The sequence below is a fragment of the Electrophorus electricus genome, chromosome 6, assembly GCF_013358815.1.
Source record: "Electrophorus electricus isolate fEleEle1 chromosome 6, fEleEle1.pri, whole genome shotgun sequence".
NCBI lineage: Eukaryota > Metazoa > Chordata > Actinopteri > Gymnotiformes > Gymnotidae > Electrophorus > Electrophorus electricus.
Window position 1 is genome coordinate 10,344,049 of NC_049540.1, and position 26,147 is coordinate 10,370,195.

Consider the following 26,147-nt stretch of genomic DNA (forward strand, 5'->3'; position numbering starts at 1 on the left):
GTTCTTTGTGGCATACACTTGCTATCAATTTGATATGCTGTGTCTTCACTTTGATTGAACCTGGCCAAAAAATATCGGGAGGGATGCAGATGACAGTCATGCAGGATGTGTCCCTCACCAACATAATATAAACACAAGCCTTCCTGTAGCCTGCTTTGCCGTTCTTCTGTGTGAATCTGCATTGAGTCGCACTGCATAAGTTCCACAGGCTATTAAGGACAGGAGTTGATTCAAGGACATATCACCATCCTTACAAGGAAATTCTTTATGCACATCTGTCTTAAGTCTGTTATGAAACAAGACTGAGTGCTACTTCATTCCATCCACTTCCTGTGGCAATAAACCAAAACTCCCAAGTATATTCAGCTACCATTCTTTTACCCTGGTGTAACTTAGCTAGAATCTCTCCACAGGCTCTACCCTCATCTGGATAATCAGATGCAGCTTTGAAACATTCTTCAAACTGGTCATAAGATAACTGGTTATGGGTCTCCAAAATTGCAATAGCCCAATCGAAAGCGTTATCTGTAAGTCAAGAACTTAAAAAGGCTATCTTAGCCTGATCAATACTAAGTGGAGAATTACCAAAATCAAAAAGGGTATCTTAGCCTGATCAGTACCAGGTGGAGAATTACTGAAATCAAAAATGCTATCATAGCTTGATCAGTACTGATCAGTGTAATGCGTTGCGATTGGTCAGATGCTTGCGGAATAGCCAGAATGGTTATTCAAAAACCAGAATGACAAAAGGTAGAAACTCAGGTCATCAAAATCCAGAGGAGCAATCCAAAATCACAAAAACCAGAAATATAAGCAATATAATAAATACAATATAATATATAAATATAAATACAGAAAGATGGAATACAACAAAACGCTCAGTAAGCACTTGGAAACTAAGTGGCAATACGTTGCAATGGGCTAGACAAACAGGTAGGTATTCAAATGTTTTCTGATAAGAATTGGGTAAGTCCGATCAATATGCAGGGGAGAATGATCTGACATAACGAATTGATTCCTGGGGATTCTGGGATATGGCGTCATGCTGCGCAGCTTCTTGAATACCGGGCAACTGTGCCACACTTTGGTTAAGGTATACTTTCCACAGGGACCAAAGAATTAATTAATTACTGAATAAATGCAATGTTTATTGATTAATTAATATCAAGAAATATTTAGACGTTATAAGGCAGAGTAAATATAGGATAATGGACTTGACTCAGGTATACGGAAACCAACAACATGTTATTAGCATAAATAAAAACAAAATGACTCAAAGAAACCTTAAAAAAACCCTTAAAACCAGAAACTCCACACACAGCTCATCAAACCAACACTAACTAACCAAAAAACTATTATGAACAAATAAATTAAAATCAGGAAAATGCTTTGATAAGGGAGAGTCCTAGAAGGGAATTTTTTAACAGGCAAATGGGCTTCAGACTTAATGTTTAAGATAAAGTTATGATAAATCTAATTCTGGTGTGAGAATAATTATGGGAATAGTGAAGGTATATGTCTAATGCCTAAATCAAACAGAATAACTAATTCTATACTGAGAATAATTATGAAAATAGCAACTATAGGCAGCATCAAATGTAGAACAGGTGAACAGAAGCTCAGCCTTACTTGTTCCAATAACATTCCAAGTTCAGATGGCTGTCCACTTGTGCCAGTTAAGATATGCAGTCCAAGACCATGCATAATTTCCAAATCTTACCAGGCACCTACAGTGACTCAGTCATATCTGAAGGTCCCTAGATACTTGGCACTAACACCTGAGCAGGTCCATTCCAGAGCTGCTACGCACTTGGGCTGAACAAGTAAGGCCTTTAGAGAGGTCAGCAGGTGTATTCCACTAGCCAGTCTATGAGAGCTGCCAATATCGACTTTGAAGTTGTACAATTAATATTAATTGCTGCCGGCCAAACAGAACTAGCCATAACTCTATCAACAACAAAAGAAAGAAAAATGACTAGTGTGATGGTGTCATGAAGAGCAAAGAGGACAAATTTAGACAAACTAACGTAAACTGGAGATGCGACAGATGTACAAAATAAAATGCAATTATAAGTCGCATAAGTTGCAATTATCGCAAGAGGTTATAGACTTAGAATGATCTGGACTTCCACCACTCCTGATACCTTCTTCCCAAAAGTACAAGAACATTTCAAAAAGATCATTTTGTTGGTTGGTTGGTTGGTTTGTTTTTTTGTTTGTTTGTTTGTTTGTTTGTTTGTCTGTCGAGGGGGCGGGGGGGGGGGGGGGGGGGCGGAAGAAGAACATGAACAAGATCCAGAACTAGCACTGATCTCTGTTGGTTGCAGTAGTTAACTGTCAATCTTGGGGCATTATGAAAAGGGAGGAGGCTCACCTGGCCTGTTTATCAATATTCATGTCTTTTACTTTGCTCCTAGGCTTTGAATATGCATTAAGGCATTTTCTTCTAGTTAGTTTATGACAAAAAGAGAGAAGGATAGAAACAACTGAAACAGAAAGACAGTATAAAAGATAGGTATGCATTTCTCTAATAAACTGATACCTAAGGTTAGGTGAGTCAAGTTTTAGGACATAAGTGAATAATTTCCATCACATTAATTTCACCTGAGCATTGAGTCTTCTGTGTTTCTCAATGAAAGAAAGTAATATAACACACAATGTATAAGAAAACAGTTATACTCTTTCCCAAGAAAACATACTATTTAGGGATTAAGAAGAAGCTGGTTATTAGGATACATTAGGCAAGCAACCTAAATCAAGGATGTATTTATTTTAGTCCTAAAATGTTACTATATACACTCTACGAAGATACTAGAAAGGCATGTGTATCATAATAAGTTCATAAGTAAATGACACAGCAAGGCATGGAAAAAGAAGGCAGTCTATGTTGATATAATTAAAAGTCAGACAAAAGCAATGAAAGCTAGTTGGATTTGAGCCATTTAGCTAATGCTTTTAGACTAAGCATCTTACCATTATGAGTGAACACATCTTGAGCAGTTGAGGGTTAAGGGTCCTGCTCAAAGGCCCAGCAGTGACAAATTGGCAGCAGGGTTTGATCTGGCAGCCTTCAGTTTACTAGTTAAGCACCCTAACCACTGAGCTTCCACAGGCCTCCTACACATGACTGAGCACAGTTTTGAAATGTTATGCATCACAATCTCTCATGATGAGGTAACACACAGTTAGCTGGACCATGTTGAAATTTTTGTTGCAGACACTTGAGGGCACTGTGAGTCTATGGCTCCAAACAGTCAAATATGTAATCCGGGATAATATGCCCATCCAATTAATGAAATAATTCAAGTATGGTACTGTACTCAAAGAGCTGCTTCCTTCGGGAAGGGTTGTAATGCAATAGCTTTTCCAGGATGTAGAGTTTTAACAAGCATTGCAAACCTGAACACTCTAGAATGTGAGTCTATTTTTAAATTTCAAGAGGGGTGTTTTACAGCTTTTGAGTTCACCAGGCCATAACGTTGGGCTATGTGTCCTTGAAGAAATCCTAAACCTCTCTTACCAAGATGATTGGAGACCTGATTAGGTAGTATAGCTCAGAAAAAGTGTTAATAGTTCAAATTCAAAGTGAAAAATACAAAAGAGAAGTCTAAATAAAATCAAAATTTGATGTAAGCACCCTTTGTAGGTACATTTGCACACAGGTTTTGAAGGCAAGGAGGTGGTTGTTCCAAACATCTTGGAGAACTAACCACAGACCTGTGGTTGTAGGCTTGCTCTAATCCTTCTGTCTTTTCATGTAATCCATGACAGACAATGCCAGACAATTGTTAAAGCAGATTATCACTTTAGGGTAACAAACACAGTTTGTTACAGATATTTTGTTGCTAATCTACTTAACATTCTCTAGCATAAGATAGCTAAACTAACATTACACTTCCTAAAATTACCATTACTAACATGACACTAAAGCCTGTATCCTGACCTGGGTGTATAATATCATGGACTACCTTGGTTGGTAGTCAGATAAACTGATCTTTGCAGTCATGACATTGGTTAATATGAAGATAACAAGAATATTGTATGAATGTGTATTGTCTAGTTCTGAGAATGTTTTGCTTGTTTCTAATAGAAATGGTTATATTTAATAATCTTCCATAGTTATGTTTATTAATCTGAGGGTTTTTTCACTTCTTGTTTTTCTTCTTCTGTATTTTCTTCTTATTAAATCTCATCCATCACTGCTTGTGCTCTGACTTAGAACACAAGCAATAGATTGCAGTTTATATCTCAAAACACTTCCAGTATCATTTTCGACAGTCCTGGTGGATGTGATGGTCCTCAAATGCCTTTCTTCCAAATTCCCACAAAATGCCATATTTAGTACAAATTTACAGAGGGACCTTATGTTAAAATCTGAGTTTCTCAATGGCTGAACCATTTACACCACTGGTGTGCACTGCTTCAAAAGACTGCATGTTTAATATGTTTAATATGGTATTATACTGTTCTATTGTTTATTGAAGACCTTCTGTTTATTGGTTTGCACTGCTACTGGTTTGCACTGCTTCATGTTTGAAATACTTTAATTTGGCTGAATTTTAAAACCTGCCCCATATCAAAGGAACAAATTGAAAATAGATTAACATTTCATACCATCTGTATTAAGGCCATATACAAGAGTATAAAGTAAGTTACATACTGTTTGGTTTAGGGGTAAGATTGTGTTCAGTAGTTGTATAGTTTGTGTGGGGGGGAGTGTAAGAGAGAGAGAAGCAGAAAGCAGAGATTCTGTGGGGACAAAGCCAGGTGAGAGTCAGGAGACAGAGAGAGGATACAGCTACTGATATCAGTAAGATATTATTTGGTATTATAAACTAGTGTTGCAGTTGTACTGTCGCCATTTTAATGAATATTCTGCATTACAAAAACTGCAATTCTGCATGAAATACAGAAGACTATATTATACAGTCATCAGTATTTATACTACTAGTTATATAAACAGTGATATCAGCAATATTTATATAACTGCTAGTTATATAATAGTAGCAACCATTCCTATGCAATATTTATGCAATATCTGTGCAATATCTGTTCTCTAGACAATATCTATAAACTGTGCAATAACACTTGTGCCTTTGTAAAAAAGTTTATTTTACTGAAGTTTTGTCTTTTATTTGTCTTTTTTTTACAGTTCATGTTTTTTGTTACAGTGGATGTTAATAAGTGATTGTCTTGTACTTTTTTACAGTTCATTTTATAGTTAGTTCCTTTGGCACCTTGTCCTGTCTACTGCATGCTCTTATTATCTATATACTGTAAATTCTGATGATCTAAAAATGGCAAATTTCCCCAGGAGAGATAAAAGGCTTAGACTTATATAAACAAATACAGTTTCCAAATAGGTGGATATGGTCTAAACTATTAGCATACATGAAGACTATACCACTGAGTGTGTGGCCCACTGTTTTTTTCTTATTTTTATTGTAGTCTAATGATATTACTGTTATATCAAATTCTATATTCTGTTTTCCAGCTATTCATTTTTCTATATTGGACTTAATATTTATTTCTCAGGAAAGTGAGATACATGGCAACTATGGGGAGCGTGAACTTAGTTAAGAACTCCAAGATCACCAAGAGTGTGATATTATAAAATAAAGGAAAAAAAAAAACTAAGGGCAAAGTACAATATGTCTCACTCTCTCAATATCTGCTACAGACAGCCTGAAGTGTCTCACTCTCTCAATATCTGCTACAGACAGCCTGAAGTGTCTCACTCTCTCAACATTTGCTCCTGACAGCCTGAAGTGTCTCACTCTCTCAACATTTGCTCCTGACAGCCTGAAGTGTCTCACTCTCTCAACATCTGCTACAGACAGCCTGAAGTGTCTCACTCTCTCAGCATCTGCTACAGACAGCCTGAAGTGTCTCACTCTCTCAACATTTGCTCCTGACAGCCTGAAGTGTCTCACTCTCTCAACATTTGCTCCTGACAGCCTGAAGTGTCTCACTCTCTCAACATCTGCTACAGACAGCCTGAAGTGTCTCACTCTCTCAGCATCTGCTACAGATAGCCTGAAGTGTCTCACTCTCTCAACATTTGCTCCTGACAGCCTGAAGTGTCTCACTCTCTCAACATCTGCTACAGACAGCCTGAAGTGTCTCACTCTCTCAACATCTGCTACAGACAGCCTGAATTGTCCCGCTCTTTCAGCATCTGCTACAGACAGCCTGAATTGTCCCGCTCTTTCAGCATCTGCTACAGACAGCCTGAATTGTCCCGCTCTCTCAGCATCTGACAGCCCCTGAGTCTGGATGCTGGTCCACATGTGTGTTCCAGTCCTCCAAAACATAGTCACCATGGACACAGAAGTCACAATGGGAAAAAATAGTCACAATGAACACAGCAGCTTTGTGCTTGCTAGCTTTTTTTGTTTGTTTGTTTTTTTGTTGTTGAATAATATGAATATTATAAAGTTAAGAGTCTCTGGCAAGGTTTTAACTGACATAAAGCATTTGGTCTTTGTATTTACAGTTTGTGAGACTGCCACAGCTCAGAGCCAACACGGAGAGTATGGGGATACAGGATTACAAAACAAGGGCTAGGATAAACAAGATATAGGATAAACAAAGCCAAACAGGAGTATCAGGCTATCAGGCTATAACAAGACGCTAGGAAAACCCAGGGCTAAGAAACACAAAGGCACGGAGTACAAACTTAACAAACACAATGATTCAAAATTATATGCATGCACAGAGTCAAGAAACATGCACAAAGAACAGCAAAAACTAAGGGAACAAGGCAGGGTTTAAATACAATCAACTAAACGAGGGACAGGTGTTGAAAATCAAACAAGGGGCAGAGAAAACAAAACTATGGAACGGAACTAAAAAACACAAGACAGGGAAAACACACGGAACACGGAAACTGGGAGGGACTGATCATGACACATACCAGATCTATCAGTATCTACGTATTACCACAATAATGTTTTCATGGTCCTTCAAATTACAGGGCACTTATAAACCACTTAAGCCACTTAACTGTTAACACTTTTCGTCTTTTATTGCAATCAGTGTTTCCTATTTACTTGTGAAATTCAATTTAATTTCAGAAAAGATTTGTTTGATTTAGTTTTAGAAATATTCTTTTATTTTATAGTTTGTTACATGTTTAGAAGGCACAGCAATGTTTTCAGATTCTTTCAGTTTATGCATTCATCCCAACATGAAAATGTGGTAAGCTTAGACTATGCGAACAGTTTGGACAGGTTTTGCACTGATGTGTCTAGTGAACTAGTCACACCCACCCACAGCAAAAATCTTAATGATTTCTTGATCTGGCCATGCTACATAATGCCAAGAGGAAATACTTATTTTGCTATTGACATTGCTTGTAATTTATCTTTGTTAGAGAGGTTTGAAAAGAACTTGCAATGAACACCTGAGTTGAACCTACATGTCAGAAATGTCAGTGTTTTTGTTCAATAATTTCTATACTAACTCCTGTTAATCTCCATGGCTCAGAGACTCTTTTCTTTTGAACACCTAGTTGGCAGATATTTAGGTGGCACAGTTGAGGGTTCCTGAACCAACCTCTACTTATATAAAACTTGTGTGGCAAACACATTCATCCCATTTTCTGAGGGACTCCATTAAGCAAGGGCTCTTGGACCCGTTCCTTCTAACAAAACCTGAAAAATTAATTCATATTCATACATGTGACTGTCAGGTCTTCACACTCATCTCCTTAATCATATTGTTACGGAAGGCTCTTCCCCCCACGAGTCACATGGTATGGCGGCTGCGTGAGGGGGGACTTACGTGTGTATTATTCATAACCATGCCTGGGATAGCACACACCTGCATGGGGTTTAGTGTTAAGTGTTTGTCTGCATTTAAACCCCTGTCAGTGTGCTCCCTTGTTGGTCATTGTCGCTATGTTTGTGTTCATGTCTATGTCTGTAGCCGTAACGTTAGTTTGTGTAGTCCCTTGTTAAAGTGTATGTGTTCTTCATTTAATGTTAAGTGTAATCATGTGTACTGTAAGTGTTATGTGTGAGTGCCACCTATGTCGTATATGTGTAATGTTGATATACGTCTTGCACCATCGAGGAAGTCTATGCTTTCTGCCCCGTACTCTGCGGCACTCGGGCCAGCAACGTTACACATATAAGCCAGTAAAAGGTTATATTTTGTTCACAATTACAGAATGACTGTTACTACACTCACTATGATCTACAAAAACATTTTGTTTAATATTTGGTGTCCATGAACTCCCACTCATTGGTCTTTTCAGAGCTGCTTAATTTATGCAAAGCAGATAAACTTCATTTTAACAGAGCAGTGGTTGTCATTTAGCTTCAGATCCCATCCAAAATGTCCACAATCCTCTCCTCCTTCTCCAAAACCGTGCTCCTTCCAGTCATCTGGCTGGTCAGGGCTCCAATGACTGCAAAAGACACAAACCACTCAGTATATTGTATGCTACTTAACACACCATTACATACAGATGTATCACACACACACACACACACACACACACACACACACACACGCCCTTTATGTATTAAAACAGTCAAAGCTTGAGAGAAAGGTAGAGCTAACATTTTGTGTATTTGACAGATCAGATAATGCTCACTCAGTTTGGGAAACTAAGCCCACCAGTTTCCCATTGCTCTACTCTGACAGAGTCTGTTATTTCATTCATGTATTGTATTTACATAGCTTTGTGCTTGGCTCAGCAATAGCAGAGTAACTTAACATTGCCAGACCTAGAAAGCTGTTAACAAAAAAAAAACCCTCACGGTTCAATGACAGGGAAAGTTGTTCCATCATCCCATCTCCACTGGCCTGTGATTTCATCTGTGAGACCCACCCAGTAATTCTGCATCATAGTTTTTTCACTTACAAATTCCTAAAGATACAAGGCAGAGAGCACGAGAAAGGTTGACAGAGCACAAAGAACAAACAATTAGAGACAGTGAGACAAGGCAATTGATACAGTATTTATAGATACTAAGTAAAGAGTAGGAGTGTGTGTGCGCTTGGATGTGCATGTTAAAGTGTGTGTGTGACTCACCCATTCCTCCTCCGTTTCCAGTTTGACCAGCATGGCTTTCTGGCTCCTGCAGTAATCTCGTGCCTGGTGCCAATTCAGGGTGTCACGGGAAAACAGGTAGCACCGGGAGTGATATGATATCCAGTCAGGCTTACAGCTAGACTGTGCTGCATGGGGGAGTGAGAAAGAAACAGAGAGGTGAGGCTTGTGCTGTCAGTCATAGCAGTCTCCCAACGTTGCATGGCACGTCTCAGTGTAGCACTCGCTGTGGGAGTTGTTGTTACCTGCTGTGCTACCTTTGCTCTCCAGTTTAGACTTCACATCGTTCAGAGCAGCAATCATTCCCTGAACTGTGGAAAAAGGAAATAGACACATCAAGCTAAAGGTATGCTGATGCATTAAAGGACAAGTAATTGAAACTATGCAGAGCATGAATTGTATATTTATTCATTGTATGAATGATCAAATCTGGGATTTGATTATTTTGTTTGTTTTTCAGTATGTAACATGCAATCATATATAAATACACACATGTGCACGCATGCACACACATCTGTACAGTATTTGACATATAGGTATAATGCGGCACAAACATGAGGCAGATGCATATGAGTGAGATTTATTAAAGGCAAATTTCAGAATCCATATCAGATTCACAGTCCAGGGTCAAAAAAACCAACGTGCGCAGAACAAGGATACATATTGTCACAGACAAACAGGAACAGAGAACCAGCTTACCAACAGAAACACAACAAGAGTAATAAAACACTACAAAGGCCTGCACAAGAAACATTAGAACAATAATCAGCGACAAGACTGAACAAACACAGGGCTCAAATATACATCTAAATGAGGGGAAACAAGGAACCAATGAAACTAATGATGAGGGGAAAACCATGCAAGGGGCGAAACAAACAGAACAAAGAAGTAAAGCAAAACAAAGACATGAGACAGGGTAGCCATGGAGACAAGGATGCTAGGGAGGGAAAAACCATGACAATGGGAAACACCTTGTCTGGTACATCAGTCTAAAATAGGCCCTTATATAAAAACAAAAATGTGTGCTGGAGGTTGTTTTATCTCACCAGTGTTCTGGAGGTTGGAGGAGAGGGACTCCATGGATGAAGGCAGGTTTAACACAGAGGCCTGCACCACCGTCAACATCCTATTTTGGGATTCTTGGATAGAGGTATAAATGAAAAATGTTACTATAAACATGATAAGCATAAATATCTAATGTAAATAATCCTCTCTTTAGCTAATGGACTTCAATAAATAATTAAATTACTTTATTTTTTGGGAGGAAACAAATATGTCCCAAATCAGAACTGCCAAGGTTTATTAAAGTTGTATGCCGAAACCCAGGCAGGCAAGGGATGAGAGGTAGAAACACAATAAGAGGAGTAATAAAGGGCAAGACAAATCCATCCACAGATGGAGGGTCATACACAGTTGGAGCTCGAGAAACCAACGGTTTGGTATGCAGACTTGAGTGGACTGGCAATACGTCACGATGTTTGGATGCTCACATGGGTCTGACACAGCGGACTAATGGGAGGATGGAAACAGTTGAGTATGTTTAGTGACCATAGGAATGTTCTGAACTCAGGAGACAAGGACCTCTGGTGGTCAGTGGCAGGATTTACTGGTTCATCTCTGACAAAAATACAGGTTATGTGGTGAGGGGGAAAAATTGGCCTGCTTGACTGAGCATAGCTAGGGTCTCTGCCCCAGGGCCCTGCGTTAAGGTCCACTGGTGAAGCAGGTGGAAGAGGTGGTGGTTTGAACAAGCTGTTGTAGAAAAAGCTCCTACCTGCTGACTGATTCATGCTCTGCAACTCAGACTTCACATCACTTAGAACAGTCATCATGCCTTCATCTGAATATGGGAAAGGATGAACACAGATCAGGCTAACAGCAAGAAAAACCAGTTCAACTCTAAGCAGTTGACCCACTCTGTTATCTAAACTGCACTCAGAAAGTGACCTTGTAAAATTTCTTGCATCTGAAATTTTTATTTTACAACTGTTGTTGTCTATCCAGCCGTAGATGTTTTGTGTTTAATTTGTTTTTCCATACATCATATTCTGTAACCCAGTTGCTTACAGTCCTGCACCATGTATATGCTGTTTCTTGCATTTATGCTCTCTAGTCTGACAGTTTTAACGTGGACCATTCCTCACCATTGCTCTTTATCCGAGACGCCAGAGTTTCGAGAGAAGTAGTCAGATTCAACACATAACTTTCCACCTTCCCATTCTGATACCCTTCAGTAAGAGATACTCAAAGTCAGCAAGATTCCATGAGTACATACACAGATATGAAAATGTACATATATTACATATATATAATACATACATATAATATACATATATTGTACATACATTGTTAATATATTTTGTACATACATAGAATATATATATTTCTCTTTGCATATATATATATTTCACATATATAGATTATCTATATTTCTCTATGCACCCCTGTTTTCTTTTCCTCAGTTTGGACAGAGCACTCTCAACCATTTCACTGCGAGTTATACTGTGTATGACTATGTATGTGACAAATAAACCAAACTTGAACTTGAAATGACCAAATAACTAACATATGTTTTGTTGTTTTTTTTAATGTTTCCTTTTATGGATTTTCTTATAATCTTTTGAATGTTTTGAATTTAGGTTTTAAATTAAGCATTCAGCTTGTGATTAATATCATACTGTCCATATCCAATGTAAACAGATGGGTTCATGTGGAAATCTGATGATGCGAGCGAAACCTGTGTCTCACCCGTGGCCTCTGTTAGTTGATTCTTTAGTTGAGATGTAAAAGAAGCCAAAGATGAATTCAGATTAGCCAGTGAACTATCAACATCAGTCAGTTTCTTATCCTGATGTACAACTGCAAACAAAAGTCAGAAAACCTTCACACAAACATTGAGAATAAAACTGAAATTACACTGAAATGTATAATATGTAATAGGAGACTTAAAGTACATACACCACAGCTATTTAATGTTTTTCTTTAATGTTTCTTAACAAAAATGTTTACTGACTGGTATTCTGTAGTTTGGTTGCCAGTTCTGACACAGAAGAATTCAAACTCTCCAGGAGAGTCTTCACTTTTGTATTCTGGGTTTCTTGTTGGCTAGCTGTAAACATCAAGAGCACACAAGAGTTTATCAAGTGCAATGTTCAATTCTAACTCCTACCAAGATACCATTCACTAATTAATACTTGCTAAAAATGGCCTGCAGATTAATTTCAAACCGAATTATTCTGTATTAGTATTAATACCCTACAATATATATGTATAACATTTATTGTATTTGTTGTAAAATTTCTTTCTTCCTGCTTATTACTCATTACTAATTATTAATTACAATTTTTTATCCCACATTTTGTAAAAGTACAAAATATCCCACAATTTCCAAGCAGTAACAATTTTACATTAATCAAAATCAAATTAATTAAATCAAACTTTCACACATTATTCATTTAATGGCCATATGTTATTTACCATCAATCAGTCCTGCCACTTCTGCATAGCAGACAATTAAAGTCAACCGCCAAAACATTCCCAAACTTCCTGTTTTCTATACTACTCTTTAAAGGACTGTAATCTAAGGGGTGTGATTGGGAAGTCTTACTTGTATCCTGCAGCATGTTCTCCAATTTAGAGAATAGTGACCCAAGCGAGGAGCCGAGATTATTAATTAAAGTTTGTATATCAGATAACGTCTTCATCTGGGGTCCTATCAGTAACACATATCAGAAATTACCCACAATCAGAGTAACCAGTTGCACAGAAAAATAATATCTATTTATCTTTTAATATATACATTTCCTAAAAATAGGATGTTTCAGATTTAACTGACTTAACTTTCTTTCTAAAGAGCTCTTAGATACTGAATCCAAAACACCCTGTTTGTCAACAAACTACGTACTACAGTAGAATTTGTTCCACTTCTACATATAAATGATGAACACATATCAAATCATTTGAGACAAAATTGTACTTTAAACATTTTTTGAGTTGATATGTTTCTGATATGACACTTACCACTGTTCAGTAGATTTTGTGTTCTGGATGTGTACATGTCAATGTACGAGCTCAGGCTGGACATCGACTTCTCCAGTTCTGACATTTTATTTCTCAGGTCAGTACCTACATCAAAGAGCACAACCAGCACTGATTCTGCCAATTCTTAGTTCCCTACGCTCACTAGCAAGCAGACCTTTGTAACCCCTGATCACCAGAATTAAGAGCTTTTAGCTCAGCAATCATCTTTTTACACAAAAGGATAAAATTTCTATTATTTTGAATATTTTGGGTGAATTCCAATGGATTTTTGAAAGAGGTTCTAGTGTTATAGAAGTTTAAGCTCTGGGTTTTAAGAGTGTCACAGTACGGCCCCTCCCAAATGTCTCCCTGTGTGTATGTGTTTGCCTGTATGCCATGCCCACCCTGTGTTTCACACCTGCTCATTATTGTCTGTCGTTAGTGTGCATGTATATAAGTCTTGTGTCTGAGTATAGGTGTTGTCGATGTTTGAATCAGGTTAGTTCGCTAACCACATTGTCATCTTTGTGTAAAATAAACGTTAGTTGTGTTAGACAAAGCTCGTCCCCGCATCCTGCTTTGCCTCCGCATGTCACAAAGAGCTTAAACCTACCTGTGCTTTGCAGTTTGACATCCAGGTCAGAGTTCAGTGACTTAGTGGAAGAATTGTGACTTTTCAAGAAATTCTCCAATTCTGCAAATTTACTCTCCTGATGACCAACTTTAAACAAGAAATTTTAAAAATGTATTATATTAAAAATATTATTTTATATGTAAGTTTCAAATGAAATCTCTTAGTCAAATTTTGTAATTTGTGATAAATGTCCAATAACTCACATAAGACAAATACCATAACAAACAGGAAAAAGAAGACAACTGTCCCTGACACCAGTAGACTGTATTTACCACGTACATGATCTGCAGAAAACAAAGTTTAACCGAAGGTTAAAGGTTACACACACATTACCTTCAATTCTGTTCAATGTCGGCACAATCAAACATTTATAAATGCCAAAAACCTTGCAGAAGCTTAAAAAGGTGATTGTCTATTAACCTGAAACTTTGCGAGATCCATGTAAAACAGATCAAGGTTAAAAAGGTGCAACATTCTTAAATCACTTCCCCCATTTCATACACACACTCAAAGCCACGCAATGGTCAATGCCAAAAACCTCCAAAGTTCAAAATGCTAATAGATCAAACCTTTCCATGATGTTCTCCATCCATTGTCCATGTTCATTTTGCTGTATCCTACTGAGCACTCCTCCATTATCCACTGGGATCGTGGACTATAACTAATCCACACAGCAACGTGATACCTGCTAGATGATGAGGAATGTTGGATTCTGCACAAGCTCCTTCAGAAGTGTCATAATATCCTGATGCAGAGCTGTTTTGTCAGAACAGCATGGTAAGCACTTTCATGTCCCCTTTCATGTAAGCTGGTTGATTCTTCAGTGAAATGACTGTACACTGATATTCCTGGAAGTATCATTAACAGAAAAACCTCAGATTGTTTATAAAGGACATAGACTGTATGTACTGTCACATTAAAACAAGAAAATATTTTTGTCAAATGAAAACAAGAAAAAAATGTTTGCTTAATTTTGATTTTATTAATCACAATTGACTTGGGGCATGACTGTTTTTTTTTAATATATATACTATAACTAATCCACACAGCAACGTGATACCTGCTAGATGATGAGGAATGTTGGATTCTGCACAAGCTCCTTCAGAAGTGTCATAATATCCTGATGCAGAGCTGTTCTGTCAGAACAGCATGGTAAGCACTTTCATGTCCCCTTTCATGTGAGCTGGTTGATTCTTCAGTGAAATTACTGTACACTGATATTCCTGGAAGTATCATTAACAGAAAAACCTCAGATTGTTTATAAAGGACATAGACTGTATGTACTGTCACATTAAAACAAGAAAATATTTTTGTCAAATGAAAACAAGAAAAAAATGTTTGCTTAATTTTGATTTTATTAATCACAATTGACTTGGGGCATGACTGTTTTTTTTTAATATATATACTATAACTAATCCACACAGCAACGTGATACCTGCTAGATGATGAGGAATGTTGGATTCTGCACAAGCTCCTTCAGAAGTGTTATAATATCCTGATGCAGAGCTGTTCTGTCAGAACAGCATGGTAAGCACTTTCATGTCCCCTTTCATGTAAGCTGGTTGATTCTTCAGTGAAATTACTGTACACTGATATTCCTGGAAGTATCATTAACAGAAAAACCTCAGATTGTTTATAAAGGACATAGACTGTATGTACTGTCACATTAAAACAAGAAAATATTTTTGTCAAATGAAAACAAGAAAAAAATGTTTGCTTAATTTTGATTTTATTAATCACAATTGACTTGGGGCATGACTGTTTTTTTTTAATATATATACTATAACTAATCCACACAGCAACGTGATACCTGCTAGATGATGAGGAATGTTGGATTCTGCACAAGCTCCTTCAGAAGTGTTATAATATCCTGATGCAGAGCTGTTCTGTCAGAACAGCATGGTAAGCACTTTCATGTCCCCTTTCATGTAAGCTGGTTGATTCTTCAGTGAAATTACTGTACACTGATATTCCTGGAAGTATCATTAACAGAAAAACCTCAGATTGTTTATAAAGGACATAGACTGTATGTACTGTCACATTAAAACAAGAAAATATTTTGTCAAATGAAAACAAGAAAAAAATGTTTGCTTAATTTTGATTTTATTAATCACAATTGACTTGGGGCATGACTGTTTTTTTTATAACTGGGGCTCGAGCCCCAAATGGTTAAATCCTAACTACGAAATGTTTTTCTAGAACGACCAGATGAGCTTCTCAAGGGTTACAGTTGTATCGGTGGCAATTACGCACATTTTCAAAATGTTCAAAAACATTTTATTTCATGATAAATGGCATTATTGGTGTTGGTTTGATTAAAGTGAAAGCTTTTTGTTAGAAGTCACCTTTTGTCAGCTTTCATTTACAGTAAGCCATGAGCAAGAGGAAGGGTGGCAATGATATTCAGTAGTCTTTTGCGGGGGAAATCTCAGGGAAAAAAAAGAAAACTAAGATGTGAGAAAATGATTAATAGTCAGATAATTTATATTTAAAGAGTTGTTTAAGATTTGAATCCATGTTCCCTGACATAATAATTACCAGTCCTAAATAAAAAACCCTAATTTGAAAATAAGATTAATAAAATAATCCCCCAGTATGCGGGGTGATTATTAATAAAACAATTCAATACATAAGTAAAAAGAAATGAGAGAAAAGATGACTGGGAGAAGAAGAGCAGAGACCTAGAGAGGAGAGAACAGCTCAGGAACGCAGAGAAGAGAGGAGAGAACAGCTCAGGAACACAGAGAAGAGAGGAGAGAACAGCTCAGGAACACAGAGAAGAGAGGAGAGAACAGCTCAGGAACACAGAGAAGAGAGGAGAGAATAGCTCAGGAACACAGAGAAGAGAGGAGAGAACAGCTCAGGAACACAGAGAAGAGAGGAGAGAACAGCTCAGGAACACAGAGAAGAGAGGAGAGAACAGCTCAGGAACACAGAGAAGAGAGGAGAGAATAGCTCGGGAACACAGAGAAGAGAGGAGAGAATAGCTCAGGAACACAGAAGAGAGGAGAGAATAGCTCAGGAACACAGAGAAGAGAGGAGAGAATAGCTCAGGAACACAGAGAAGAGAGGAGAGAATAGCTCAGGAACACAGAGAAGAGAGGAGAGAACAGCTCAGGAACACAGAGAAGAGAGGAGAGAATAGCTCAGGAACACAGAGAAGAGAGGAGAGAATAGCTCAGGAACAAAGAGAAGAGAGGAGAGGATAGCTCAGGAACACAGAAGAGAGGAGAGGATAGCCAGGAACACAGAGAAGAGAGGAGAGAATAGCTCAGGAACACAGAGAAGAGAGGAGAGGATAGATCAGGAACACAGAGAAGAGAGGAGAGGATAGCTCAGGAGCACAGAGAAGAGAGGAAAGGATAGCTCAGGAATAAAGAGAAGAGAGGAGAGGATAGCTCAGGAACAGAGAGAAGAGAGAAGAGGATAGCTCAGGAACAGAGAGAAGAGAGAAGAGGATAGCTCAGGAACAGAAAGAAGAGAGAAGAGGATAGCTCAGGAACACAGAGAAGAGAGAAGAGGATAGTTCAGGAACAAAGAGAAGAGAGGAGAGAATAGATCAGGAGCACAGAGAAGAGAGGAGAGGATAGCTCAGGAGCAGAGAGAAGAGAGGAGAGAATAGCTCAGGAACAGAGAGAAGAGAGGATTGGGGAGCACGAAGGAGGAAATCATATGAGTGAACGAGAGAATAGAATATGAGACCAGAGGGGGAGGAGAGAGGGCTGTAAAGGAGAAAGTGAGGGAAGAGCAGAGCAGCTGTCCCTGATGCCCACTCGTGTGCACCTGTAAGTAACTAAAAACATCCATTTTCACAGGGGCTGCTGTGAACATATCCAGCATCTCTCAACAAAGTGAGCAGACCCAGCATGTCTTAAACAGAAGCCTATTCATTTACATGTGCAAACAATTAAAAGCAAACACGACCAAAACCTATTTTCTCACTTTAAATTTAACTTTAAGTTACCAAGATGACCAAGCTCAACATAATAATGCCATGTATGCCATTGTGAGGTCACATGTTTTTAGTGCTCTGTCTAAAAATAGTCCTTCACGTTTGCTGGTCTGCAGGTCTGAATGTTAGTATTGCTTAGTAACGCCAGAAGAAATTGTGTATAATATGAAAATTGTAAGACATGTAGGTCCTTATATGTGAAATGCTAGTATGTTCATATGCAGTGAATGGCTGCTGTATTCGACCGCTCCTGGTCAGGTCATACAATTATAAACGTTTGACATCTTCATCCGTTTGCACTGTGGTAACAAAGGAAAATTTTCCTTAACCCTGTTCCCCTGGTCCCATCGTTTGCTTCACCTGTGTTTGGTTGTTCTTCTCAGGACCCTGGGGCACATTTCTCAGAACGAGCGACACAGAGAATCAGAGATGCTGGACGGAAATATGTAAATGACATAGCAGGTGCAACATGTTCAGACGCGATGGTCAGACATGATATGCTACGCGGTGTCTAAAATGAGACAGTCATCTAGCACCAACTCCAGGCCTTTTGACATAGCCCCTTGTACCTCTCTAAAAAAACAAACAGCATAGGACCGCATGCCATGAGAGCAAATAAAGTTGCAGCACTACTGATTCAAGGATAGAGTAATTACAGGGAGGGGAGTCGCATAGAACAGAATTCTACCACTAAGCTCATGTTCAGTATCTCCTTGTTTACGAGTTATCAACACCTATTCTGTCACGACTGGAATTTATTCCATTTGAAATGTTTAATGTACATTAAGTCAAGCAGCCGCATCGGGGGAAGCAAATCGAGCTATGGCTTCAGATGCTGTGTGGAGTCGGGAGAGTAGGTTAAAAAATGTGCTTATCTATGTGAAGGAAATAATCAGTCATATTCTAAAGAAGCATAGCTTTCCTTAACCTTTTTTAGTCAAAACTGACCCCAAATCATGTTTTATCAGTGTGTTTGGGCAGTTGGAATACAGATTATCATTGGTTTAGACTTTTATGGTTTAAATCCATTGTAACTCATTTTATTTTTTTAAAGCACCCGGCCAAGTTCATGCCAATGAAATATCAAATTATGCAGTTTTATCATCGTGTTGGGAGCAGTAAGGCTAGCTACCGTTTGTCACCACATCTCACACGCCAAAAAGAAAACTTTGAATTTAATAAAAATGCTTGCCTTTTACTTTTGATGCTTAAATTGTATTTTTAAATACTATGTACAATTCCGATAGAGTAGGCTACTTTTTGATTAATGTATTAAAACCGCTCAGAATCAATAAATGCCCCGTGTATCCTGAAAGATGCAGGTGATTATGATTTTTCTTACGCTACTTGGCACTTTTGCAGCACCTAGTTCAAGAAACGATGGGTGTTCCTCATTAACAGGTTTAATGTCAGTCCCCTAAACTTGGGGAACCTGAACTTGACCGAGTTTACCACTGGCAATTTACATTTGTTCTTCGACCTCGGACGTCCATGTGTCAAACGGTTATAATATAATTATAATGACATGATCGGTCAAATGCAGCAGGCATCCAGTTTGTGCTACTTGTTTATAGCAATTAATTTTTTTATTAGTAGATATGGTCATATTGATAACTGCATATAAACACATTAGTGTTTCATATATAATGACGCAAATGTCAGATTTCGTCTTGCTAAGCAATGCTATCTTATATCTACACAGAGCACAAACTGAAGTACTTATTTCACATAAAAAATAGAGTTTGTTTTGTAGATACAATGAAAATTCAGCTAAATTCTTATTTCTGCTTTCTTGTGCACAAAAGAAAAAAAATAGCCATTTCTTATTTCTTTCATTTCCGATTCAGTACATCGGAAGGTAAGGGGTAAATTTTCATTTTTCTGTTTTAAGATTAGTAGCGGTAAACGTTACTAGAATCAAGTTTTCACTTCCTGATTAACAAACCATCGAAAATACTGATGTGAGACTGCAATTGAAATATAGGACTATGCACTATGTTCTGTAATCTACAGTCTGAATATGACTGTTCACTACCTGGGTTTGTCTATGGAAGTAACATCTCAAATTGAACACTGCATTAAAAATGACATTCTCAAGCGATACATGACATCACTGAACCGCATAAGTCAGCTTCATTCCAGACGTTTTTCAGCAGTTCTAGTGCATCATCCAGGTTATAAAATTACACTACATCTTTTTGCAGATGTGAACATACTACACACTAAAAGTTGACAGAGGCACAGTACTTCAGGGGTAGATGGGGATAACTGAACTTCTGTGCTAGAAAAAAAATAATATGGGTTACAGCATAAGAAACGTATTTATTTATTTATTTGTTTATTTGTTTATTTATTTATTTATTGCTTAATGTTTAAAAGTGAGCAGAAACCCAGTTCACTCCCACAGCACTGGCCAGTTTGCACAAGAGGGAAGAAGAGTGGGTCTGTACACTACACTGGCTGCAGACACTATGCTCAGGGAGCAAGCTGACTGACCTTAGGAGGAACTTATGTAGTGTCAAGGAGCTTAACCACTGAGCTACAACTGCCCTGTTTGCAAATGCTGACACTGTTATCCAAAGCAACTTACAATTATCCCTGAATATAAGTAAAGCAACCGAGAGTTAAGGGCCTTGCTCAGCGAGTCAAACATTGGTAACAGGGCAGTTGTGGGGCTGATTACTAGCGGCATAGCTTAAGCACTGAGCTACCACTGCCCCCTCAAGCAAATGAACTCTGCAGGTAAAAATGTCTTTTTTAAGTATTGTCAATTCTTAGGAATTCATACTGAGTGGTTCCTTTGTCTCTTTCTGTATCACCGTTGTTTTTATTTTGTATTTTGTTTTTTGGGATTTGCACTCCTGTTTGTATTGTCTGCTCTGATCTTTTACTGACAGCTGACTATTTATTGTTACCTATCTGAATTGCACCTAAATCTGTAAAGCACAAATTCTCACTTCTTGCACGAGTGTCTGCGTATTTCTGTTTCATTAAATTTACAATTCTATAACATGCCTGCTGTAACATTTGCACGGATCTTCAGATTACATGTTGCAATGAAAGATGAAGTTCATAACTGCTTTTGTAATGTAGGCTCAAACCAAGGTCAGATAAGCGATGACACCAACTGCCTACTGGGTGAGCAACCACGCTATGATGATAGTGGGTCCGTGTGCGAAACAGTGAGATTGTAGAACTGGTAAAAACAAGAAAAGTAAATAACCAAACGGGGGGCTGTGAACCATGGCCAATTTGTTGTAAGGTAAACAAATACCCACTAGACTGCTGCAGGTATAAAACGACCTGCGCATATATCGCCCTTTAAAGGAATGGAGGACAACAAAACTAGAGGAAAAAATTAAACACCACGCTAAGCGTGGGAAAAGGGAGAACCAAGGATGCCAGGGGAAAACTGCAGCCTCAATGCTCTGGGGAAAACCAAACTAAAACTTCTCAAACAAAACCAGAAAACAGGAAGGAACTGTAATGGCTAAGGGAAGCCTTGGGAGAGAGACTGATTTGAGGGGGGAAACTGGAGAGGGGAGGGGAGGTGTAAAAACACAGACACCCTCGCAGCGCAGAAGTGAGGTATAGCACAAGGTCTCACAGACCTCAATACCCGAAGTTACCAGCTAGGCACTTGGCTCAGAACTTGGACAAAGACCCAACAATGAGTGACTAAGTCACTGGGCTTATATAGGTCTAGCCCAGCTGTTGGACGTTAAGCCTGTGACTCGAGGCCTCCCTCTGGTGGTCGGAGGGGGCCTTGGCCTGGCACCAACCCTTACAGTTTTATTTTTTAATGTGGTTTTCATATTTACATAATTATTTCAAATTGTGTTTTTATTATTTTATCTTAGTTTCAATGAGTTTTTTATATATATATAATTTTAGAATCCAGTTCTTAAAACTTTCCAGTAGGTGCCAGGAATAGCATTTAGTCATCATTTGCTGGAAAATAATGCATTTGTTCTGGACATGTATTGAAGATAATTCAGTTTTTCTGGACAGGTATTGCACTGTGTTTTCAGAAGATCTAGTCTACCTGATTATACAAGCTAATGCCCAGAGGCAGGAAAAATACTGCACATTAAAACTTAGCATCAGAGGGGGTCTCCCTGCACAACTGCCAGGTTAAACTGAAGCTGAAGCAGATAGTTCTCTGTAATGAAGGAAAGCAAGACAACAGCAATATTTAGAAAACCACAAAAACAAATAGCAACATCAATTTTGGCCATTTCCTGATTTTAATTTATAGATAGAGACATTTAAATAAGTTAACAAGCTGGCTACATGGAAACATTTTAGCTAAGTTAAGTAATGGCTTCTGATGTAACATTAGGCAACATTCTTTGCTGTTGGTGGCTCCTTTTGACGTGAAGCTGAGCTATGAGGGAAGTTCTGGTCCGACAGGAGAACCAGGATTGCCGGGATTGCCGGGAGGTCCGGGAGGTCCGGGAGGTCCGGGAGGTCCGGGAAGGCCCACAGTGCCAGGAGGACCGCGAGAACCAGGAATACCTGGAAGACCGCCCCGTCCAGGAATGCCCACAGGGCCAGGAGGACCACGAGGACAGTGCAGCATAACTTCATGGAGATCTGAATACGTGCTCCCTTGTCTGCTTTCACACACCAATCCTGGACAGATTGGCACTGTCCAGTTTATCTGCTCTCCATTACTTTGCTGATACTTTGAAGCTGCAACATCATAGAAAAAGTGCATCTTTATTTAAATGTCTTCCTTCCTTTTAGGCCGCTACTATTCACCCCTTTGTCCAAAATTAATTATTTGCAAACACAAACACAACCTTTGTATGTTTCAGTACTAATAAATGACTTACTGTGAATTACGTTTTGAATGAGTATGATGATCAGTAAGAGACTGTTGCAGATCAACAATATCATCTGTAGTTTGTTGCCCACCAGTGATCCTGTAGGACAGATGGACAAACGTGGAGGATCTGAAAGAAAATAAGTTATCAGCATCACAAGAAAGAATACAGCTGCCCATTTGTGTAGCAAAGATATAATGGTTTACTCTGAAAATTGTAATGATTATTATATGCTGTGAAACAATGAGGTGCTTAATCCTAAATTGTCTTACCACGTGCTGTGCGTGTGTTCCTCACTAAAGGAGGCTGGTGTAGAGTCTGGTACACATCCTCAGTCATTCTGCTCCTGTGTATCAGATTCTAATAGACATTAAGACAAATAGCACCCTTATTATCCTTGTTTGTTAACAGCCCACACCAGTGCACAGTGAAGAGTCAGGAGTGCTTACACACCCAGTTTGGGGTCTTGGTTATGCCTAGGGCTGAGATTGTGAAAGGAAAGAGAATAAGGAACTTCTCTGTATTTCCTTAAAAGTTCTTCTGTTTTTGCATGGCTATTTCAAAGCCTTGCATACAGTAATAAAATCACCCTAATTCACACATAGAAACTTGAGACTTTCTTGCTAGTTGAAGACCATTTTTTTGGCCAGGGGTCTGAAAACTGGGCTGTGGACCAGGGCATCATTACCTTGAAACCCACAACAAATGGTCTGAAACCTCAATTGCCAGCCTTCATCACGCCTCTGTAATCTGCTATGAGCAAAAATGTGAGATAAACCAGTGACTCTCAGTCCTCGGAACCACACTGTCTATTTTAATGTTTTCTTTCTGTGACACACCTGGCTCAGTTCATTAAGGTAACCATTAACTAAAGCATTTGTTTGAGAGGGGAAAGCACAAAAAGTGTTGCTATCTTTCTAAACTACTGTATCTGCAGTTTCCTTCCCAAAGCATCTGGGCTTATATAAGTACACAAGTACATATTAAGACATTTGGGTTATTTTAAACTATTTGGTTAATTGATTTATCTGATATTTTTTTAATTAAAGGAATTTTAAAAAAAGTAAAGTAAAGTAAAGTAAAATTAGGTTGAATTGTAAATGTCCATTTGCACAGCGGCTCAGTGAATGTATTACATTCAATTATCTACTAATATAAAACATTTGAGATGTGGTGGATGAACATCCAATTTCAGATGTTGTTATTAGTCAAATTACTTAAACTTTTAAGACTTTTGAAAAGGTGTTGTGATAGATCATTTTTTTCTCAAGATTCACAAGTCCAAAAGTGCCGAATCCCCCTGGGGACTTACTATGACAGGTCATTACAAACTGATCTACATACATTGTTGAGATGCACTTTTATATATTATTATTATTCCTAAACAGTGGTCTACACAAGACACAACTACCTTTCATACACTGCCTGGCCAAAAAAAAGTCACACACTCTAGTATTTCATTGAACTTCCTTTAGCTTTGACTACGGAACACATTTCCTGTGGCATCATTTCCACAAGCTTCTGCAATGTCACAACATTTATTTCTGTCCAGAGCTGCATTAAATTTTCCCCAAGATCTTGTATTGATGATGGGAGATTTGGACCACTGCGCAAAGTCTTCTCCAGCACATCCCAAAGATTCTCAATGGGGTTCAGGTCTGGACTCTGTGGTGGCCAATCCATGTGTGAAAATGATGTCTCATGCTCCCTGAACCACTCTTTCACAATTTGAGCCCGATGAATCCTGGCATTGTCATCTTGGAATATGCCCGTGCCATCAGGGAAGAAAAAATCCATTGATGGAATAATCTGGTTGTTCAGTATATTCAGGTAGTCAGCTGACCTCTGAACCTAGACCTGACCAACTGCAGCAACCCCAGATCATAGCACTGCCCCCGCAGGCTTGTACGGTAGGCACTAGGCATGATGGGTGCATCACTTCAGCCTCCTCTCTTCTTATCCTGAAGCGCCCATCACTCCGGAACAGGGTAAATCTGGACTCATCAGACCACATGACCTTCGTCCATTGCTCCAGAGTCCAATCTTTATGCTCCATAGCAATTTTAAGATGTTTTTTGCCAGTTAGCCTCACTGACAAGTGATTTTCTTAAGGCTACACCACTGTTTAGTCCCAATCCTTTGAGTTCCCTTCGCATTGTGCGTGTAGAAATGCTCTTACTTTCACTATTAAACATATCCCTGAGTTCTACTGTTATTTTTCTACATGTTGATTTCACCACACGTTTAAGTGATTGCTGATCACGATCATTCAAGATTTTTTTCAGACCACATTCCTGTCCTTCCCTGTTTTAATAATGCGCTGGACAGTTCTTAACCTGATTTTAGTAGTTTCAGCAATCTCCTTAGATGCTTTCTCTGCTCAGTTGCAGTTGCATGTCTTACCATTTAACAGTATGGTAAACCAGTTCCTCTTGAGTCAGATGTGTTGAGCAAGTTCATGTCTCTGAGCCGTGAGAACATATCTTCATGTCATCCATGTCATTATACAGTCCCATTCTGCTAAAGTGATATGGGTTAATAAGAGGTTACTGCTTTGTACAAGCTGAACAAAAAACTACATTGAAATAGATTAAAAGATTACTATGTCTGTCCAGGTTCATTAAGAAACTGATTAGTTAAGAAACAGGTTCATTAAGAAACATGCTACTGTGGCTCACCTGGTAGTGTAGCTATGGGGTGGTCCTAGTAACATTAAGGTCATGGGTTACACTCCTAGGGAGTGCATGTACTATCACCCTGATAGATATGCAAGTCGCTTTGGTGCTGTACACTCAATTTCAATGTATAGTATTATAGTACAGTATTGTGACAAAGAGTACATATTGTTATTGGACAGTTTAACCCTTTCACTGAGATTCTCAATGCCTGAAAACCATTTACACCATTGGTATGCATTGCTTCAAAAGACTGCATGTTTATTATGTTAATATGATATTCTACTGTTCTACTGTTCATAGATTCTGTAAATGTGTTTCCAAAACTTGCTGTTTATTCAGACAAAAAGGAAGAAGCTAGTGGTCACAGTGGTCAGCAAACCAAGCTTCTCTTTATATTACTAAGGGCAAACTAGACAGACTGTCAAAGTGCAATATGTCTCACTCTCAACATCTGCTACAGACAACCTAAAGTGTCACTCAACATCTGTTAGACATCCTGAATTGTCTCACTCTCTCAACATCTGACAGCCCGAATCCGGATGCCAGCCCACACCTGTGTGTTCCAGTCCCCTCCCGAACATCCATCCAGCTTCATCATTTGGAGGATATATATATATATATATCACAATGGACACATTAGCTTTGGGCTTGCTAGCTTTTTTGCTGTTGAATACTATGAATATTATAAACTCCAGTGATCCTGACAAGGTTTTTACTGTCATAAAGCAGTTGGTCTTTGTATTTACAGTTTGTGAGACTGCCACAGCTCATACCAGCTCTATCAGTTTCTAAATATAAAACAATCATGGCCCTTCAAATTACAGGTCACTAATAAACCACTTAAGCCTCTTAACATCTTCCGCTTTTATTGTAACTGTTTCCTATTTACTTGCAAAATTCAATTTCATTTCAAAAAGGATTTGTTTGATTTAGTTTTAGAAATACTATTTTATAGTTCATTTCAGGTTTAGTA

The 26,147-nt window shown here is 38.5% G+C and overlaps 2 protein-coding genes across 3 annotated transcripts; both read right to left on the reverse strand.

The window, feature by feature from the left end:
* Window positions 1-8,193: 8,193 nt before the first annotated feature.
* LOC113570272 (C-type lectin domain family 10 member A-like) lies at window positions 8,194-14,806 on the reverse strand. 2 transcript variants are annotated; one of them, XM_035526804.1, is made up of 15 exons: window positions 14,752-14,806; window positions 14,285-14,376; window positions 13,919-13,999; window positions 13,695-13,802; window positions 13,082-13,186; window positions 12,669-12,773; window positions 12,075-12,170; window positions 11,810-11,920; window positions 11,206-11,289; window positions 10,836-10,901; window positions 10,108-10,200; window positions 9,307-9,372; window positions 9,044-9,189; window positions 8,769-8,878; window positions 8,194-8,413 (listed from the first exon to the last, which is right to left on the reverse strand). In XM_035526804.1, the coding sequence occupies exons 2-15, from the start codon at window positions 14,349-14,351 to the stop codon at window positions 8,272-8,274; spliced, it is 1,380 nt and encodes a 459-aa protein (XP_035382697.1). In that variant the 5' UTR covers window positions 14,352-14,376; window positions 14,752-14,806; the 3' UTR covers window positions 8,194-8,271. The 2 variants fall into 2 exon arrangements, with proteins under 2 accessions (XP_035382697.1, XP_035382696.1); XM_035526803.1 differs by lacking the exon at window positions 14,752-14,806 and having other exon boundaries at window positions 14,285-14,448.
* Window positions 14,807-21,873: 7,067 nt separating this feature from the next.
* LOC113570260 (cuticle collagen 40-like) lies at window positions 21,874-23,147 on the reverse strand. Its single transcript, XM_026998575.2, has 3 exons — window positions 22,769-23,147; window positions 22,506-22,625; window positions 21,874-22,362 (listed from the first exon to the last, which is right to left on the reverse strand). Exons 1-3 carry the CDS (start codon window positions 22,833-22,835, stop codon window positions 22,055-22,057), a joined length of 495 nt encoding a protein of 164 aa, XP_026854376.2. The 5' UTR covers window positions 22,836-23,147; the 3' UTR covers window positions 21,874-22,054.
* Window positions 23,148-26,147: the final 3,000 nt, after the last annotated feature.

Excerpts from the sequence above, each read along its gene's own strand:
- LOC113570260 (XM_026998575.2), bottom strand. The coding sequence starts at position 22,835 with ATGACTGAGGATGTGTACCAGACTCTACACCAGCCTCCTTTAGTGAGG. Across the intron at positions 22,626-22,768 it reads GAACACACGCACAGCACGTG|ATCCTCCACGTTTGTCCATC; the intron begins GTAAGACAATTT and ends ATTTTCTTTCAG. Across the intron at positions 22,363-22,505 it reads CATTCAAAACGTAATTCACA|CTTCAAAGTATCAGCAAAGT; the intron begins GTAAGTCATTTA and ends ATGATGTTGCAG.
- LOC113570272 (XM_035526804.1), bottom strand. The coding sequence starts at position 14,351 with ATGGAGGAGTGCTCAGTAGGATACAGCAAAATGAACATGGACAATGGA. Across the intron at positions 13,803-13,918 it reads TGTTATGGTATTTGTCTTAT|TTGGTCATCAGGAGAGTAAA; the intron begins GTGAGTTATTGG and ends TCTTGTTTAAAG. Across the intron at positions 13,187-13,694 it reads TGTCAAACTGCAAAGCACAG|GTACTGACCTGAGAAATAAA; the intron begins GTAGGTTTAAGC and ends TCTTTGATGTAG.